We start from the raw sequence: 17,303 nt of genomic DNA, 5'->3' as shown, positions 1-17,303 counted from the left end.
TGATGAGTCTATGGGTCTCTGTGTGATGAGTCTATGGGTCTCTGTGTGTGAGTCTGTGGGTCTCTGTGTGATGAGTCTGTGGGTGTCTATGTGATGAGTCTGTGGGTCTCTGTGTGTGAGTCTATGGGTCTCTATGTGTGAGTCTATGGGTCTCTATATGTGAGTCTATGGGTCTCTGTGTGTGAGTCTATGGGTCTCTGTGTGTGAGTGTGGATCTCTGTGTGTGAGTCTGTGGGTCTCTGTGTGTGAGTCTGTGGGTCTCTGTGTGGTGAGTCTGTGGGTCTCTGTGTGTGAGTCTGTGGGTCTCTGTGTGATGAGTCTGTGGGTCTCTGTGTGGTGAGTCTGTGGGTCTCTGTGTGTGAGTCTATGGGTCTCTGTGTGTGAGTCTATGGGTCTCTATGTGTGAGTCTGTGGGTCTCTGTGTGTGAGTCTGTGGGTCTCTGTGTGTGAGCCTGTGGGTCTCTATGTGTGAGCCTGTGGGTCTCTATGTGTGAATCTGTGGGTCTCTGTGTGATGAGTCTATGGGTCTCTGTGTGATGAGTCTATGGGTCTCTGTGTGATGAGTCTGTGGGTCTCTGTGTGTGAGTCTGTGGGTATCTGTGTGATGAGTCTATGGGTCTCTATGTGTGAGTCTGTGGGTCTCTGTGTGTGAGTCTGTGGGTCTCTGTGTGTGAGTCTATGGGTCTCTGTGTGTGAGTCTATGGGTCTCAGTGTGTGAGTCTGTGGGTCTCTGTGTGTGAGTCTGTGGGTCTCTGTGTGATGAGTCTATGGGTCTCTGTGTGTGAGTCGATGGGTCTCTATGTGTGAGTCTGTGGGTCTCTGTGTGTGAGTCTGTGGGTCTCTGTGTGATGAGTCTATGGGTCTCTGTGTGTGAGTCTATGGGTCTCTGTGTGTGAGTCTATGGGTCTCTGTGTGATGAGTCTGTGGGTCTCTGTGTGATGAGTCTGTGGGTCTCTGTGTGATGAGTCTGTGGGTCTCTATGTGTGAGTCTATGGGTCACTATGTGTGAGTCTGTGGGTCTCTGTGTGTGAGTCTGTGGGTCTCTGTGTGATGAGTCTGTGGGTCTCTGTGTGTGAGTCTATGGGTCTCTGTGTGTGGGTCTATGGGTCTCTGTGTGTGAGTCTGTGGGTCTCTGTGTGATGAGTCTGTGGGTCTCTGTATGTGAGTCTATGGGTCTCTGTGTGATGAGTCTATGGGTCTCTATATGTGATGAGTCTATGGGTCTCTGTGTGTGAGTCTATGGGTCTCTGTGTGTGAGTCTGTGGGTCTCTATGTGTGAGTCTATGGGTCTCTGTGTGATGAGTCTATGGGTCTCTGTGTGTGAGTCTGTGGGTCTCTGTGTGTGAGTCTGTGGGTGTCTATGTGATGAGTCTATGGGTCTCTGTGTGATGAGTCTATGGGTCTCTGTGTGTGAGTCTATGGGTCTCTGTGTGTGAGTCTGTGGGTCTCTGTGTGTGAGTCTGTGGGTCTCTGTGTGTGAGTCTGTGGGTCTCTGTGTGTGAGTCTGTGGGTCTCTATGTGATGAGTCTATGGGTCTCTGTGTGATGAGTCTATGGGTCTCTGTGTGTGAGTCTATGGGTCTCTGTGTGTGAGTCTGTGGGTCTCTGTGTGTGATGAGTCTGTGGGTCTCTATGTGTGAGTCTATGGGTCTCTGTGTGTGATGAGTCTGTGGGTCTCTATGTGTGAGTCTGTGGGTCTCTATGTGTGAGTCTATGGGTCTCTGTGTGTGATGAGTCTGTGGGTCTCTGTGTGATGAGTCTGTGGGTCTCTGTGTGTGAGTCTGTGGGTCTCTGTGTGATGAGTCTATGGGTCTCTGTGTGTGAGTCTGTGGGTCTCTGAGTGATGAGTCTATGGGTCTCTGTGTGTGAGTCTATGGGTCTCTGTGTGTGGGTCTATGGGTCTCTATGTGTGAGTCTATGGGTCTCTATGTGTGAGTCTATGGGTCTCTATGTGTGAGTCTATGGGTCTCTGTGTGTGAGTCTGTGGGTCTCTATGTGTGAGTCTGTGGGTCTCTATGTGTGAGTCTATCGGTCTCTATGTGTGAGTCTATGGGTCTCTATGTGTGAGTCTATCGGTCTCTATGTGTGAGTCTGTGGGTCTCTATGTGTGAGTCTGTGGGTCTCTATGTGTGAGTCTGTGGGTCTCTGTGTGATGAGTCTGTGGGTCTCTGAGTGATGAGTCTATGGGTCTCTGTGTGTGAGTCTATGGGTCTCTGTGTGTGAGTCTATGGGTCTCTGTGTGATTCTATGGGTCTCTATGTGTGAGTCTATGGGTCTCTGTGTGTGAGTCTGTGGGTCTCTGTGTGATGAGTCTGTGGGTCTCTGTGTGTGATGAGTCTATGGGTCTCTGTGTGGTGAGTCTATGGGTCTCTGTGTGTGAGTCTGTGGGTCTCTATGTGTGAGTCTATGGGTCTCTGTGTGTGATGAGTCTATGGGTCTCTATGTGTGAGTCTGTGGGTCTCTGTGTGTGAGTCTATGGGTCTCTGTGTGTGATGAGTCTATGGGTCTCTGTGTGTGAGTCTATGGGTCTCTATGTGTGAGTCTATGGGTCTCTGTGTGATGAGTCTATGGGTCTCTGTGTGTGAGTCTGTGGGTCTCTATGTGTGAGTCTGTGGGTCTCTGTGTGTGAGTCTATGGGACTCTGTGTGATGAGCCTGTGGGTCTCTGTGTGATGAGTCTATGGGTCTCTGTGTGTGAGTCTATGGGTCTCTGTGTGATGAGTCTATGGGTCTCTGTGTGTGAGCCTGTGGGTCTCTATGTGTGAGTCTATGGGTCTCTGTGTGATGAGTCTATGGGTCTCTGTGTGATGAGTCTATGGGTCTCTGTGTGTGAGCCTGTGGGTCTCTGCTCACCTGACAGCGGCTTGGACGTCTGCTAGAGGCACCACGGTGGACGCGTCGCCCGGGTGCCGGACCAGGAAGTAGAAGGAGACTCTCGGTGTCTCTCTGAAGACAACGATGTTGTCCACGCTGGGGACACAGAGACACAGAGACAGAGACACGGAGACACATTGACTGGCGGTGTCTCTCTGAAGACAACGATGTTGTCCACGCTGGGGACACAGAGACACAGAGACAGAGACACGGAGACACATTGACTGGCGGTGTCTCTCTGAAGACAACGATGTTGTCCACGCTGGGGACACGGAGACAGAGACACAGAGACAGAGACACAGAGACAGTGACTCTCGGTGTCTCTCTGAAGACAACGATGTTGTCCACGCTGGGGACACAGAGACACAGAGACAGAGACACGGAGACACATTGACTGGCGGTGTCTCTCTGAAGACAATGATGTTGTCCACGCTGGGGACACGGAGACAGAGACACAGAGACAGAGACACAGAGACAGAGACACAGAGACACAGTGACTGGCGGTGTCTCTTTGAAGACAACGATGTTGTCCACGCTGGGGACACAGAGACAGAGACACAGAGACAGAGACTCAGAGACACAGTGACTGGCGGTGTCTCTCTGAAGACAACGATGTTGTCCACGCTGGGGACACGGAGACAGAGACACAGAGACAGAGACACAGAGACAGTGACTCAGAGACAGACACAGAGACAAAGACAGAGACAGAGACACAGAGACAAAGACAAAGAGACAGACACAGAGACAGTGACTGGCGGTGTATCTCTGAAGACAACGATGTTGTCCACGCTGGGGACACAGAGACACAGAGACATACACAGAGACACAGAGACACAGTGACTCTCGGTGTCTCTCTGAAGACAACGATGTTGTCCACGCTAGGGACACGGAGACAAAGACACAGAGACACAGACTCAGAGACAGAGCGACTGGCGGTGTCTCTCTGAAGACAACGATGTTGTCCACGCTAGGGACACAGAGACAGAGACACAGAGACAGAGACACAGAGACAGAGACAGTGACTCTCGGTGTCTCTCTGAAGACAACGATGTTGTCCACGCTAGGGACACAGAGACAGAGACACAGAGACAAAGACACAGAGACACAGAGACAGTGACTCTCGGTGTCTCTCTGAAGACAACGATGTTGTCCACGCTGGGGACACAGAGACAAAGACACAGAGACACAGACTCAGAGACACAGTGACTGGCGGTGTCTCTCTGAAGACAACGATGTTGTCCACGCTAGGGACACAGAGACAGAGACACAGAGACAGACACAGAGATACAGAGACACAGAGACAGTGACTCTCGGTGTCTCTCTGAAGACAACGATGTTGTCCACGCTAGCGACACAGATACAGAGACACAGAGACACAGAGACAGAGACACAGAGACAAAGACACAGAGACAAAGACACAGAGACAAAGACACAGAGACAAAGACACAGGGACAACGTGACTGGCGGTGTCTCTCTGAAGACAACGATGTTGGCCACGCTAGCGACACAGAGACAGAGACACAGAGACAATGACTGGCGGTGTCTCTCTGAAGACAACGATGTTGTCCACGCTAGGGACACGGAGACAAAGACAAAGAGACAGAGACACAGAGACAGAGTGACTCTCGGTGTCTCTCTGAAGACAACGACGTTGTCCACGCTGGCGACACGGAGACAAAGACACAGAGACAGAGACACAGAGACAAAGACACAGAGACAAAGACACGGAGACAAAGACACAGAGACAGAGACACAGAGACAAAGACACAGAGACAAAGACACAGAGACAAAGACACAGAGACAGAGACACAGAGACAAAGACACAGAGACAAAGACACGGAGACAAAGACACAGAGACAAAGACACAGAGACAAAGACAAGGAGACTCGTGGTGTCTGTCTGTGAGTGTGGTTCACGTGGTTGTGAGTGTGGTTCACGTGGTTGTGAATGTGGGTCACGTGGTTGTGAATGTGGTTCACGTGGTTCACGTGGTTGTGAGTGTGGGTCACGTGGTTGTGAGTGTGGTTCACGTGGTTCACGGGGTTGTGAATGTGGGTCACGTGGTTCACATGGTTGTGAATGTGCTTCACGTGGTTGTGAATGTGGGTCACGTGGTTGTGAGTTTGGTTCACGTGGTTCACGTGGTTGTGAGTGTGGGTCACGTGGGTCACGTGGTTGTGATTGTGGGTCACGTGGTTGTGAATGTGGGTCACGTGGTTCACGTTGTTGTGAATGTGGGTCACGTCGTTGTGAATGTGGTTCACGTGGTTGTGAATGTGCTTCACGTGGTTCACGTGGTTGTGAGTGTGGTTCACGTGGTTCACGTGGTTGTGAATGTGGGTCACGTGGTTGTGAATGTGGTTCACGTGGTTCACGTGGTTGTGAATGTGGGTCACGTGGTTGTGAATGTGGTTCAAGTGGTTCACGTGGTTGTGAGTGTGGTTCATGTGGTTGTGAATGTGGTTCACGTGGTTGTGAATCTGGTTCACGTGGTTGTGAATGTGCTTCACGTGGTTCACGTGGTTGTGAATGTGGGTCACGTGGTTCACGTGGTTGTGAATGTGGGTCACGTGGTTGTGAATGTGGTTCAAGTGGTTCACGTGGTTGTGAATGTGGGTCACGTGGTTCACGTGGTTGTGAGTGTGGTTCATGTGGTTGTGAATGTGGTTCACGTGGTTGTGAATGTGGTTCACGTGGTTGTGAATGTGCTTCACGTGGTTTACGTGGTTGTGAATGTGGGTCACGTGGTTCACGTGGTTGTGAATGTGGGTCACGTGGTTCACGTGGGTCACGTGGTTGTGAGCGTGCTTCACGACTCACTCGTACTGCACCTCCTCCCCGAGGCCCCGGCTGTACTTGCGCATGGCGTAGGCCGTGACGGAGCGGAAGAGATAGAGCTCAACCTCGTTCCACTCGTACTGCACGCACACAGAGACATCGCGCGGGGACAACGTGGAGACAACGTGGAGACAACGTGGGGACAACGCGCGGGGGACACCGGGGGGACGACGCCGGGGGTGGCGGACGACGCGGAGACACCGAGACACGGGGACGATGAGACACGGGGACGATGAGACACGGAGACACAGAGACTCGGGGTCACAGAGACACGGGGATGATGAGACACGGAGACACAGAGACTCGGGGTCACAGAGACACGGGGATGATGAGACACGGGGATGATGAGACACGGAGACACGGAGACTCGGGGTCACAGAGACACGGGGACGATGAGACACGGGGATGATGAGACACGGAGACACAGAGACTCGGGGTCACAGAGACACGGGGATGATGAGACACGGAGACACAGAGACTCGGGGTCACAGAGACACGGGGATGATGAGACACGGAGACACAGAGACTCGGGGTCACAGAGACACGGGGATGATGAGACACGGAGACACAGAGACTCGGGGTCACAGAGACACGGGGACGATGAGACACGGAGACACGGAGACACTGAGACAGAGACTCGGGGTCACAGAGACACGGAGACGGTGAGACAGAGACACAGAGACACTGGGATAGAAACACGGAGACACTGGGACAGAGACTCGGAGACACTGAGACAGAGACTCGGAGACACTGCGACAAAGACACGGAGTGACTGAGACAGCGACACGGAGACACTGAGACAGAGACACGGAGACACTGGGACAGAGACACGGAGACACTGGGACAGAGACTCGCGGTCACAGAGACACGGGGATGATGAGACACGGAGACACTGAGACAAAGACTCAGAGACACTGAGACAGAGACACTGAGACAGAGACACGGAGATACTGAGACAGAGACACTGAGACAGAGACACGGAGACACTGAGACAGAGACACGGAGACACTGAGACAGAGACTCGGAGACACTGAGACAGAGACACGGAGACACTGGGACAGAGACACGGAGACACTGGGACAGAGACACGGAGACACTGAGACAGAGACACGGAGACACTGAGACAGAGACACGGAGACACTGGGACAGAGACACGGAGACACTGGGACAGAGACACGGAGACACTGGGACAGAGACACGGAGACACTGCGACAGAGACTCAGAGACACTGAGACAGAGACACGGAGACACTGGGACAGAGACACGGAGACACTGGGACAGAGACTCGCGGTCACAGAGACACGGGGATGATGAGACACGGAGACACGGAGACACTGAGACAAAGACATGGAGACACTGAGACAGAGACACTGGGACAGAGACGCGGAGACAATGAGACAGAGACACAGAGACGCTGGGACAGAGACTCGGAGACACTGAGACAGAGACACAGAGACACTGGGACAGAGACATGGAGACACTGAGACAGAGACTCGGAGACACTGAGACAGAGACACGGAGACACTGAGACAGAGACACGGAGACACTGGGACAGAGACACGGGGACAGAGACTCGGAGACACTGAGACAGAGACTTGGGGTCACAGAGACACGGAGACACTGAGACAGAGACTCGGGGTCACAGAGACACGGGGACAATGAGACACGGAGACACGGAGACACTGAGACACTGAGACAGAGACTTGGGGTCACATAGACACGGGGACAATGAGACACGGAGACACTGAGACAGAGACACGGAGACACTGGGACAGAGACTCGGAGACACTGAGACAGAGACACGGAGACACTGATACAGAGACACGGAGACACTGAGACAGAGACACGGAGACACTGGGACAGAGACACAGAGACACTGAGACAGAGACACGGAGACACTGAGACAGAGACACTGAGACAGAGACACGGAGACACTGGGACAGAGACTCGGAGACACTGGGACAGAGACACGGAGACACTGGGACAGAGACACGGGGACACTGAGACAGAGACACAGAGACACTGGGACAGAGACTCGGAAACAGAGACTCGGAGACACTGGGACAGAGACACTGAGACAGAGACTCGGAGACACTGGGACAGAGACACGGAGACACTGGGACACTGAGACACGGAGACACTGAGACAGAGACACGGAGACACTGAGACAGAGACTCGGAGACACTGAGACAGAGACACGGGGACACTGGGACACTGAGACAGAGACACAGAGACACTGGGACAGAGACTCGCGGTCACAGAGACACGGGGATGATGAGACTCGGAGACACGGAGACACTGAGACAAAGACACGGAGACACTGAGACAGAGACACGGAGACACTGGGACAGAGACTCGGAGACACTGAGACAGAGACGCGGAGACACTGGGCCAGAGACACGGAGACACTGAGACAGTTACACGGAGACACTGAGACAGAGACTTGGGGTCACATAGACACGGGGACAATAAGACACGGAGACACTGAGACACTGAGAGATCTTTCCGTCTAAAGGTGCTGCTCGCTACTCACAGCCACTTGCCCCTACAGTCTGTTGAGGATACACGGGGGACCTTTGTCTGTGTGTCTATAGGTGCTGCTGCTACTCGCTAACAGCACTTGCCCCTACAGCCCTGTTAGAGGCTACACGGGGGACCTTTGTCTGTGTGTCTATAGGTGCTGCTCGCAACTCACAGCCACTTGCCACCACAGTCTGTTAGAGGCTACCCGGGGGATCTTTGTCTGTGTGTCTATAGGTGCTGCTCGCTACTCACAGCCACTTGCCCCTACAGCCTGTTAGAGGCTACCCGGGGGATCTTTGTCTGTGTGTCTACAGCTGCTACTCGCTACTCACAGCACTTGCCCCTACAGCCTGTTAGAGGTTACACGGGGGACCTTTGTCTGTGTGTCTATAGGTGCTGCTCGCTACTCACAGCCACTTGCCCCCACAGTCTGATGGAGGCTACCCGGGGGACCTTTGTCTGTGCGTGCGTCCACTCACGGCATCGTCCCCCATCTCCGCCTTCAGGCTGATCCTCACTTTCATGGCCTCGTTCATGTCTAGCAGCAGTAAAGGGGCGGGCAAATCACAAATCACAGAGATCCCCCACACCAAGGCAGTAGTCACGGAGTCAACATTGGGACCAAATCGTCCAGGGGGTCTGGGGGTCTGGGGGAGTGGGGGTCCACCCCCACTCCCCCACACCACCCCCCCCACCCCCCCAAGAAATACAAATCTAAATTATACTACACTACTATACACTACACACTACACTATACACTACACTATTATATACTACACTACTATACACTACACTACTATACACTACACTATACACAACAATACTATCTACACTATACACTACTATTCACTACACTACTATACACTACACTATACACTACACTATACACTACACACTACACTATACACTACACTACTATACACTACACTACTATATACTACACTACACTATACACTACACTACTATACACTATACTACTATACACTACACTACTATACACTACTATATACTACACTATACACTACACTACTATACATGGGGGGGTCCGTGGGGGGTCCGTGGGGGGGTTCGTGGGAGTGTCTGTAGTGGGGGGTGTCTGTAGTGGGGGTGTCCGTAGTGGGGGTGTCTGTAGTGGGGGTGTCTGTAGTGGGGGTGTCTGTAGTGGGAGTGTCTGTAGTGGGAGTGTCTGTGGGGTGTCTGTAGTGGGGGTGTCTGTAGGGTGTCTGTAGTGGGGGTGTCTGTGGGGGTGTCTGTAGTGGGGGTGTCTGTGGGGGTGTCTGTGGGGGTGTCTGTAGTGGGGGTGTCTGTAGTGGGGGTGTCTGTAGTAGGGGTGTCTGTAGTGGGGGTGTCTGTAGTGGGGGTGTCTGTAGTGGGGGTGTCTGTAGTGGGGGTGTCTGTAGTGGGGGTGTCTGTAGTGAGGGTGTCTGTAGTGGGGGTGTCTGTAGGGTGTCTGTAGTGGGGGTGTCTGTAGTGGGGGGGTCTGTAGTGGGGGGGTCTGTGGGGGTGTCTGTAGTGGGGGGGTCTGTGGGGTGTCCGTAGTGGGGGTGTCTGTAGTGGGGGTGTCTGTAGTGGGGGTGTCTGTAGTGGGGTGTCTGTAGTGGGGGTGTCTGTAGGGTGTCTGTAGTGGGGGTGTCTGTAGTGGGGGTGTCTGTAGTGGGGGTGTCTGTAGTGGGGGTGTCCGTAGTGGGGGTGTCTGTAGGGTGTCTGTAGTGGGGGTGTCTGTAGTGGGGGTGTCTGTAGTGGGGGTGTCTGTAGGGTGTCTGTAGTGGGGGTGTCTGTAGTGGGGGGGTCTGTAGTGGGGGTGTCTGTGGGGGTGTCTGTAGTGGGGGTGTCCGTAGTGGGGGTGTCTGTAGTGGGGGTGTCTGTAGTGGGGGTGTCTGTAGTGGGGTGTCTGTAGTGGGGGTGTCTGTAGTGGGGGTGTCTGTAGGGTGTCTGTAGTGTGGGTGTCTGTAGTGGGGGTGTCTGTAGTGGGGGTGTCTGTAGTGGGGGTGTCTGTAGTGGGGGTGTCTGTAGGGTGTCTGTAGTGGGGGTGTCTGTAGTGGGGGTGTCTGTGGGGGTGTCTGTAGTGGGGGTGTCTGTGGGGGTGTCTGTAGTGGGGGTGTCTGTGGGGGTGTCTGTAGTGGGGGTGTCTGTAGTGGGGGTGTCTGTAGTGGGGGTGTCTGTAGTGGGGGTGTCTGTAGTGGGGGTGTCTGTAGTGGGGGTGTCTGTAGTGGGGGGGTTCGTGGGGGTGTCTGTAGTGGTGGTGTCTGTAGTGGGGGTGTCTGTAGTGGGGGTGTCTGTAGTGGGGGTGTCCGTAGTGGGGGTGTCTGTAGTGGGGGTGTCTGTAGTGGGGTGTCTGTAGTGGGGGTGTCTGTAGTGGGGGTGTCTGTAGTGGGGGTGTCTGTAGTGGGGGTGTCCGTGGTGGGGGTGTCCGAGGTGGGGGGGTCCGTGGTGAGGGGGGGGGTCCGTGGGGGTCCGTGTGGGGGGTCCGTGGTGGTGAGGGGGGGGTCCGTACTCACAGGGCGCCCAGTCGGGGTCCCACCCCACCGTCTGCCCATGCCTGTGGTTGTCCTCCTGCAGCCAGCGGTAGAGGGGCTCGAAGTAGTCGATGAGGGCCGTGGAGTCCATGGCGGTGGTGGAGGCGACCTGCTCCAGCGCCTTCGTCCACGCCTCCGACTTGCCCAGCTTCAGCATGTTGCTGTCGCCGCCGGGAACGGTGTGGCGGTGAGGACGTCACAACCACGACGTCACAACTACGACGACGTCACGGCTACGACGTCACGGCTACGACGTCACGGCTACGACGTCACGACTACGACGTCGCGACTAAGACCTCACGACTACGACGTCGCGACTACGACGTCACGACTGCGACGTCGCGACTACGACGTCACGTCTGCAACGTCGCGACGACGACGACGTCATGGGGATGACATCACGACTACGACGCCATGACGACGTCACAACTACGACGTCACGACTACGACATCACGACTACGACGTCACGACGATGACGCCGCGTCGACGTCACAACTACGACGTCACAACTACGACGTCACGACGACGTCACAACTACGACGTCACAACTACGACGTCACGACGACGTCACAACTACGACGTCACGACTACGACGTCACGACGATGACGCCGCGTCGACGTCACAACTACGACGCCACAACTACGACGTCACAACTACGACATCACAACTACGACATCACAACTACGACGTCGCGACGACGACGTCGCAACTACGACATCACGACGACGTCACGACCACGACATCGCGACGACTATGTCACGACTAGGACGCCATGACGACGTCGCAACTACAACGTCACGACTGCGACGTCGCAACGACGACGTCACGTCTGCAACGTCGCGACGATGACGTCGCAACGACGACGTCACGTCCACGACGTCACAATGACGACGTCGCGACGACGTCACGATTACGACATCACGACTACGATGCCGCGACTGCGACGTCACGATTACGTCACGACGTCACGACGTCACGACGACGTCACGACGACGACGTCGCGACGACGACGTCACCATTACGTCACAACGATGACGTCACGACTACGATGCCGCGACTACGACGTCACGATTACGTCACGACGTCACGACGACGTCGCGACGATGTCGCGACGACAATGTCACGATTACAACGTCACAACGATGACGTCACGACTACGATGCCGCGACTACGACGTCACGTCTGCAACATCACGACGACGACGTCACGAATACAACGTCACGACGTCACGCACAAACAGACACACACACAGACACACATACACACAGACACACACACACAGATACACACACAGACACACAGACACACACACACATAGACACACACACACACATAGACACACACAGACACACACAGACACACACACACACAGACACACACACACACAGACACACACACAGACACACACACACACACACAGACACACACACACAGACACACACACAGACACACACAGACACACACAGACACACACACAGACACACACACACAGACACACACACACACACACAAACACACACAGACACACACACACAGACACACACACAGACACACACACACACAAACACACACACAAACACACACACACACATAGACACACACACACAAACACACACACACAGACACACACACACAGACACACACACACACACAGACACACACACAGACACACACACACTGACACACAGACACACAGACAGACACACACACTGACACACAGACACACACACACACAGACACAAACACACTGACACACACACAAACACACACACACACAGACACACACACAAACACACACAGACACACACACACACACTGACACACACACAGACACAAACACACACACACAAACACAGACACACACACACAGACACAAACACATACACACACTGACACACACACACACACACTGACACACACAGACACACACAGACAAACACACACACACTGACACACACACACTGACACACACACACACCCACACACTCTTGTCATCGCCGTATCTCTCTCACATGAGCTTCTCGCCGGCCTCTTTAGAGCCGTTGATGTCGCATTTGTAGACGGGACCCTTGTGACCAGCCGCTGCGCACAGAGCCACCTGGAACTGGAACTGCAGAATGGTCCTCGTGTAGTACCTGCGAAGAGAGGGGGACGATGTTGACTACCTCGCCTGGTACGCGGGAGGTCGCGGGTTCAATCCCGACCCTGCGTGTCTCTCTCTCTCTCTCTCTTCATCATCACGGTGGCTAGGAGATGTTAACTACCTCCCCTGGTGTGCAGGAGGTCGCGAGTTCGATTCCCGACCCTGCGTGTCTCTCTCTCTCTCTCTCATCATCACGGTGGCTAGGAGATGTTAACTACTTCACCTGGTATACAGGAGGTCGCGAGTTCGATTCCCGACCCTGACGACGCCTGCTGCTGTATATTTGGAGTCTGCGTGTCTCTCTCTCTCATCATCATCACAGTGGCTAGGAGATGTTGACTACCTCGCCTGGTATACAGGAGAATCGTAAGTTTGATCTGGCCCCTGACGCCTGCTGTTGTGTATTTGGAGTTTGCGTGTCTCTCTGTCATCATCATCATCACGGTGCCTAGGAGATGTTGACTACCTCGCCTGGTATACAGGAGAATCGTAAATGTGATTGGTCCACATCCGAGACGGCTTTCTTTAGAGCCTAGTCTCCACTGGTGTTGGACCAGAAGACGCCTAAAGGTTGTCTTTTTGTTTGCATTTTTACTGCTTGTGTTGTGGTTATTGCAGACATGATGCCTTGAATAAAGGTGTCAGTTTTTTGAGCCAGTTAAAAGGGTTAAACCTGTTACTATATCTTGTTACTGGCAAAGGAGGTCTCATAATAGGAGAATCGTAAGTTTGATCCGGCCTCTGATGCCTGCTGCTGTTTATTTGGAGTTTCTGTGTCTCTCTCTCTCCGTGGCCTTTTAAATTTTTTAATTTTTTATCTCCACATTTAGCGCGAACGTCTCTACGCGCTTAGACTCTTAGGGCTGCTATAAACGTCCACGTGGCGGCGATAAGTCACCACTTTGCGACGGTCGCGATCGCTTAGCTACTGCGTAGCAGCTCAATTGGGTGTCCTTACACCTGGTGGAAATGTAAAACAAAAGCGTTGATAGTTTAAGTTTAGGTGGCAGAGAGAGAAAGGGGTCACACCGTATGAAGGAGTAGTCATTGGCAACGTGAAAGAGAGCGGCTGGATCACAGTAGTCCTCATTGTGCAGGATGGGCTCCACAACTCCCACCATCTCCCGTCTACATGGAGACACACACACACACACAGAGACGCACAGAGACACACACACACACACACAGAGACATACACACAGACACACAGAGACACACACACAGAGACATACACACAGACACACAGAGACATACACACAGACATAGAGACACACACACACACACGCAGAAATACACACACAGATACATAGAGACACACACACATAGAGACACACACAGATACACGCACACAGATACACAGAGCCACAACACAGACATAGATACACACCACAGACATAGAGACACACACACAGACAGAGACACACACAGACATAGAGACACACACAGACACAGAGACACACACAGACACACACAGACATAGAGACACACACACACAGAGACACAGACACACAGAGATACACACAGACATAGAGACACACACAGACACACAGAGACACACACACAGACAAACAGAGACACACCACAGACGTAGACACACACACACAGACATAGAGACATACACAGACATAAAGACACACATACAGACACATACACACACACAGAGACACAACACAGACATAGATACACACACACAGACATAGAGATACAAACACAGACACACACACAGATACACACACAGACATAGAGACACACACAGACATAAAGACACACATACAGACACATACACACACACAGAGACACAACACAGACATAGATACACACACATACACACAGACACACACACAGACACACAGAGACACACACACAGACAGAGACACACACACAGACATAGAGACACACATACAGACATAGAGACACACACAGACACACACACACATAGAGACACACACACAGAGACACAACACATACAGACACATACACACACACAGAGACACAACACAGACATAGATACACACACAGACATAGAGACACAAACACAGACACACACACAGACACACACACGTGATGGAGGTGAGGGGAGGGAGGGAGGGCGGGAGGGGAGGGAGGAAGGGGACTGAGGGGAGGGGAAGGAGCGAGAGAGGGACGGAGGGAGGGAGGGAGGGGAGGGACGGAGGGAGGGAGGGAGGAAGGGAGGGAGGGAGGGAGGGAGAGAGGTGGACAGGGAGAGAGAGAGGGAGGGGGGGAGGGGAGGGAGGGACGGAGGGAGGGAGGGAGGGAGGGGAGGGAGGGGAGGGAGGTTGACAGGGAGAGAGAGAGGGAGGGGGGAGGGGAGGGGAGGGAGGGAGGGGGAGGGGAGGAAGGGAGGAAGGGAGGGAGGGAGAGGGAGGGGGGGAAGGAGGGGAGGGAGGGAGGGGGAGGGGAGGGAGGGAGGGGAGGGACGGAGGGAGGGGAGGGAGGGAGGGAGGGAAGGAGAGGAGGGGAGGGAGGGAGGGGGACAGGGAGAGAGGGAGGGCTGGCTGGCTCACTTCATCTGCCACCAGGTCTTCATCCACTCGTTCCGAGGGATGTCCCCGGAGAAGACCTTCCAGCGCCACTGCTCCAGCGACAGCGTGAAGGGCAGCGTGGCCACGATGGTGAGGGCCTGCTTCAGCAGGAAGTTCATGTCGGTTTCTGACGGAGGGGCGAAGAGAGACGAGTGAGGGGGGCCGCTAAGCCCCCCCCCCCCCCCCACCGAAGACGAAGCGTCGTCCCTCCCTCCACCCGTGTGTCTCACGGCGTGTGTCTCACTGTGTGTGTCTCACTGTGTGTGTCTCACTGTGTCTCACTGTGTGTGTCTCACTGTGTGTGTCTCACTGTGTGTGTCTCACTGTGTGTGTCTCACTGTGTCTCACTGTGTGTGTCTCACTGTGTGTGTCTCACTGTGTGTGTCTCACTGTGTCTCACTGTGTGTGTCTCACTGTGTGTGTCTCACTGTGTGTGTCTCACGGCGTGTGTCTCACTGTGTGTGTCTCACTGTGTGTGTCTCACTGTGTGTGTCTCACTGTGTGTGTCTCACTGTGTCTCACTGTGTGTGTCTCACTGTGTGTGTCTCACTGTGTGTGTCTCACTGTGTGTGTCTCACTGTGTGTGTCTCACTGTGTGTGTCTCACTGTGTCTCACTGTGTGTGTCTCACGGCGTGTGTCTCACTGTGTGTCTCACTGTGTGTGTCTCACTGTGTCTCACTGTGTGTGTCTCACTGTGTGTCTCACGGCGTGTGTCTCACTGTGTGTGTCTCACTGTGTGTGTCTCACTGTGTGTGTCTCACTGTGTGTGTCTCACTGTGTCTCACTGTGTGTGTCTCACTGTGTGTGTCTCACTGTGTGTGTCTCACTGTGTGTGTCTCACTGTGTCTCACTGTGTGTGTCTCACTGTGTGTGTCTCACTGTGTCTCACTGTGTGTGTCTCACTGTGTCTCACTGTGTGTGTCTCACGGCGTGTGTCTCACTGTGTGTGTCTCACTGTGTGTGTCTCACTGTGTCTCACTGTGTGTGTCTCACTGTGTGTGTCTCACTGTGTGTGTCTCACGGCGTGTGTCTCACTGTGTGTGTCTCACTGTGTCTCACTGTGTGTGTCTCACTGTGTGTGTCTCACTGTGTGTGTCTCACTGTGTGTGTCTCACTGTGTCTCACTGTGTGTGTCTCACTGTGTGTGTCTCACTGTGTGTGTCTCACTGTGTCTCACTGTGTGTGTCTCACTGTGTGTGTCTCACTGTGTGTGTCTCACTGTGTGTGTCTCACTGTGTCTCACTGTGTGTCTCACTGTGTGTCTCACTGTGTGTGTCTCACTGTGTGTGTCTCACTGTGTGTGTCTCACGGCGTGTGTCTCTGGACAAAGTCCCATCGGTGAGCTCCTCCGGCAGGCAAGGCTGCGATGGCTGGGTCATGTAAGCCCGCATGCCCAGCCACCGCATGCCGAAACAGCTTTTGTTTGGCCGGATCGAGGGGGCTAAACGGGCGCGGCACAGGCTAGAGAAGAGATGGGAGTGATGTGGTACAGGAGGACGTGGAGGCTGAGTGGACTTGCCGATGACCGGTACCGGCGGTGTCAAGATCGGCCTCTGTGGAGGAGGAGGCTCGTGAAGGACGCCGCTACCGGGCAGTTGGAGGCAGTCGCCCCTCCAACAACAACAACAACAACAACGGAGGGCGGGGGAGCGACGCTCACGACAACGAGCGGAGCGCCGGGTGGCTAAAGCGCAGCGGGTTGGCACAGTAAGGGGGCACAGGTGGTGGTGCATCGGCCGGTCATCTCGGTCAGTCGACCCGTGGGCACCTGCTGGGTCTGCCCCCGTGACCACCTCGTGCCAGCGGGCGGTTCGACACTCCACCCGCATCCCCGTCTGTCTCACCGCGTGTCACTCCCCCCCGTC

General features: G+C 54.1%; 1 protein-coding gene across 1 annotated transcript in view; it reads right to left on the bottom strand.

Moving 5' to 3' along the window:
• Positions 1-2,256: 2,256 nt before the first annotated feature.
• LOC116957162 (angiotensin converting enzyme 2) overlaps positions 2,257-17,303 on the bottom strand; it is a 48,882-nt gene continuing 33,835 nt past the window's right edge. Inside the window, exons 10-16 of the mRNA XM_076055208.1 lie at positions 15,420-15,564; positions 13,924-14,022; positions 12,764-12,886; positions 10,732-10,910; positions 8,713-8,771; positions 5,693-5,790; positions 2,257-2,968 (exon numbers count right to left, since the gene is read on the bottom strand). Of these exons, the coding sequence (XP_075911323.1) occupies positions 2,848-2,968; positions 5,693-5,790; positions 8,713-8,771; positions 10,732-10,910; positions 12,764-12,886; positions 13,924-14,022; positions 15,420-15,564 (824 nt within the window). The 3' untranslated portion in view covers positions 2,257-2,847. The remainder of the gene's footprint in view (positions 2,969-5,692; positions 5,791-8,712; positions 8,772-10,731; positions 10,911-12,763; positions 12,887-13,923; positions 14,023-15,419; positions 15,565-17,303) is intronic.

This window comes from Petromyzon marinus, chromosome 70 (assembly GCF_048934315.1).
Source record: "Petromyzon marinus isolate PM22_M1 ecotype Great Lakes invasive population chromosome 70, UKy_Petmar_22M1.pri1.0, whole genome shotgun sequence".
In the NCBI taxonomy this organism is placed as follows: Eukaryota; Metazoa; Chordata; class Hyperoartia; order Petromyzontiformes; family Petromyzontidae; genus Petromyzon; species Petromyzon marinus.
The sequence above is the reverse complement of the archived record's forward strand: the minus strand, read 5'-3'. Positions and strand labels throughout refer to the sequence as shown.